At 46.8% G+C, this 2,716-nt stretch overlaps 1 protein-coding gene across 1 annotated transcript in view; it reads right to left on the reverse strand.

The window, feature by feature from the left end:
- The window catches only part of hivep2b (HIVEP zinc finger 2b), a 16,017-nt gene that overhangs the window by 9,497 nt on the left and 3,804 nt on the right, over window positions 1–2,716 (reverse strand). Inside the window, exon 2 of the mRNA XM_008312744.3 lies at window positions 1–2,565. Within this exon, the coding sequence (XP_008310966.1) occupies window positions 1–2,471 (2,471 nt within the window). The 5' untranslated portion in view covers window positions 2,472–2,565. The remainder of the gene's footprint in view (window positions 2,566–2,716) is intronic.

The raw sequence follows: 2,716 nt of genomic DNA on the forward strand, positions 1-2,716 counted from the left end.
GAGAGGGAGTGCCCACTCCCTGGCACCGCTAAAAGCTCTAGTGGTTTGCCAAATTCATCTTGCCTAGCAGGGGAGACTGACTTTAAGCTCTCCTCTCTGTCGAAGGAGAAGGTGGAGCTATAAGATAAGTTGCTATCTTGGCTAGGGCTGCGAGAGAGACTGGTGCAGGCAGACTCAAAGCTAGATTCTCCAGAAGAGTGCTCAATATCTGCTAGACGTAGCCGTTTCTTCTTTGGAGGGAGTTTTTCAGGAGGGAATTGTGCTAAAGTTTCACTCCTCTGTGGCCACTGAAACTCCTCTACGTGCTTCTCTGGCTCCTTCACCTGAACCTCCGGAGTCTTTTCTGGGCTGTCTGGCTCCACAGTCACCCTTATCTCTGGGACCTGTATGTTAGGCTGCCGCACAAGTTTGGGAGCAAGTTGAAATGATTGCCTTTGTCTACTATCACTCCTCTCCATCTCATATGATTCGCTTGCTTCCGTAGCTGGAAATAAGGAACTGCTCTCGTGCCGCTGCCTGTGGTATTTGTAGGGTTGTGGTTGCTCAGAGAAGAGCCTTTGTATGGAGTTTGTGTGCTGAATAACTGATATTACATTCCCTAAGGTTTTTCGAGCAGATATTTCAGGGCTCACGGATATGTCCATGTCACACCTGTCAACCATACCTAAATGTCCTTTCCCCAGAGCCATAATGCCCATTGCAGCTTGTTTAGTGTCGTAGTCTTTACTTGAATCCAACATTTCTTCAAACTGTTCATGATGAACCCTGTACTGCACATCCTCCTCTTCACGCTTTTCTTTACGACGCTTTCGTGTTGCCAATTCAATTGCATGTTTCTGATGGCTTATACTAGATGTCATAGAGGGGTAATTTTCCATTTCCATTCCTGAGGGAGAACTGCCACACTCGCTTATTTTTCCATGGCTCTCGGTGTCTCCGTGTGCATCATGTGCAGTGAGTTCAAAAGCTGCTTGCCGCCTGAGTCTCCTCATGCCCCCAGTGCTTGTTCTCTCATCAAATGAATGGCTGCCTCTAAGGGCTGGAGGCATAGTCAGACTTACTGCTGATGATGTTGGCATTGAGTTGCTTCTGATTAGAGGTCCCACGTCAGAGCCAGTGTCTAACTGGGACTCTTTCACTTCTTCCCTTGTAAATGACTTTGTGTTTATTTTGATAGACTCAACAGTGTCCTTCTCCTGAGTGAAAACACGGGAGACACCTTTTTCTGACTGTTGCCTGATGTATTCTCCTGAGTCCGTGCTGCAGGCCACAAAGGCTGTCATCTGTTTAGGACTTGGCCTGTAACACTTTCCAAACATAATTTCTTGATAGGACTTAGCATTGGTATTCGGAGGACCAACTTGGTGCTCGGTACTCTCAGAACGAGAAAAGTAGCCAGAGTCCGTGCTGCCCTTGCTGGACTGACTTGGAAGGGACAGATTGTGGTCAGAGTCGCTGCTTCTTTTTTCAGACAGACGAAGTGCAAGCCTCTGTTTGATTGTGGAAGATTGAATTGCACGGTTTGCCTCAGCACTGGCAGGAGGTGCATTGATTTCTTGGGACTGGGATGAACCATCCTGAGCTGACATCAAAGTGGCTCCCTTTTTCTGAGCAATGAGATTCAGTACTTTTACAGCAGTGTTATCCGATCCCTCCACTGGAGAGTCCAACAGCAGTAGCGGGTCATTAAGAGTGTCCTCGTCCGTGTCCGTGCTTTGCTCAGCATCAGAGAACAACTCTCCTTCCCCTTCAAAAGACCCCTGGTCTGTGTTGGCATGATAAGAACCAAGTTCAGAGAATGGCACTGTTCCAGCCTTGACGGAGTGAGCATGGGACTTTCTGTGTTTGTATAAATTACTCTTGGTTTTAAAGGAGAATCCGCAGGGGACACAAGGATAGGGTCGTTCCCCGGTGTGTGAACGAATATGTTTCTTGAGCACGCTCGGTTTGGCACATGCCCTCCCGCAGTAATCACAGACATACTTCCCCGGCTTTTGTGGTTTCTGTTCCACCTTACTCATGGGTTCCCCTTTTTCTGACTGCTGATCCATCCCTGAATGGGAACACTGTTGTTGAACTTCAAGTGAACTTGAGGACTTCCTGTGAGATGCAGGTCCTGGGGAGTGTGCAGGAACTAACTGACCTACAAGTTTCTGCCTTCCAATGGGAACCTGCTTTGTAGACTGTACTGGATATGAAGACACCTCGTATTCTGAGTGGCTTGAGGACTGGCTTTGGGAGTGCTGCTCTTCTAATTGTAGAGATTTCCCTGAGTCAGACGTTTCTTTGAAACCACTGGTGTCTCTGCTCTGAGCGTCTTGCAGTTGTTGGTGCCACCTTTTGCCTTCCTGCTGCACTGAAAGACTCCTGCTAGTCTGTGCAGCCTCTGGTGTGCATTTTTTCTGTGCAGCATTTCTATCTTGACCCTCTGTGGAGCTTTTCACCTCTGCAGCGGTTTCAAGTGACTCCATGAATCCAATGTCACTCTCTTTAGGATTTATTTTCAGGGCACTGTAGCTGTAGTGATATTAAAATATATGTGATTTGATTGCAGGGAAGGGTCATCTGAAAGAAATGAGAGAGAATTGAAAATTAGATCATTAGATGTGGATTGGTTAGCAGCAATAAAAAAGAAAAAAAAAACGTTGTATGGCCTCTTTCCCAATTTTCTCCTCATAAACGTGCAGTGTAAAAATCATAATGAGCTGAGTCACAG

The sequence above is a fragment of the Cynoglossus semilaevis genome, chromosome 1 (genome assembly GCF_000523025.1).
Source record: "Cynoglossus semilaevis isolate Cse_v1.0 chromosome 1, Cse_v1.0, whole genome shotgun sequence".
NCBI classification, from domain to species: domain Eukaryota; kingdom Metazoa; phylum Chordata; class Actinopteri; order Pleuronectiformes; family Cynoglossidae; genus Cynoglossus; species Cynoglossus semilaevis.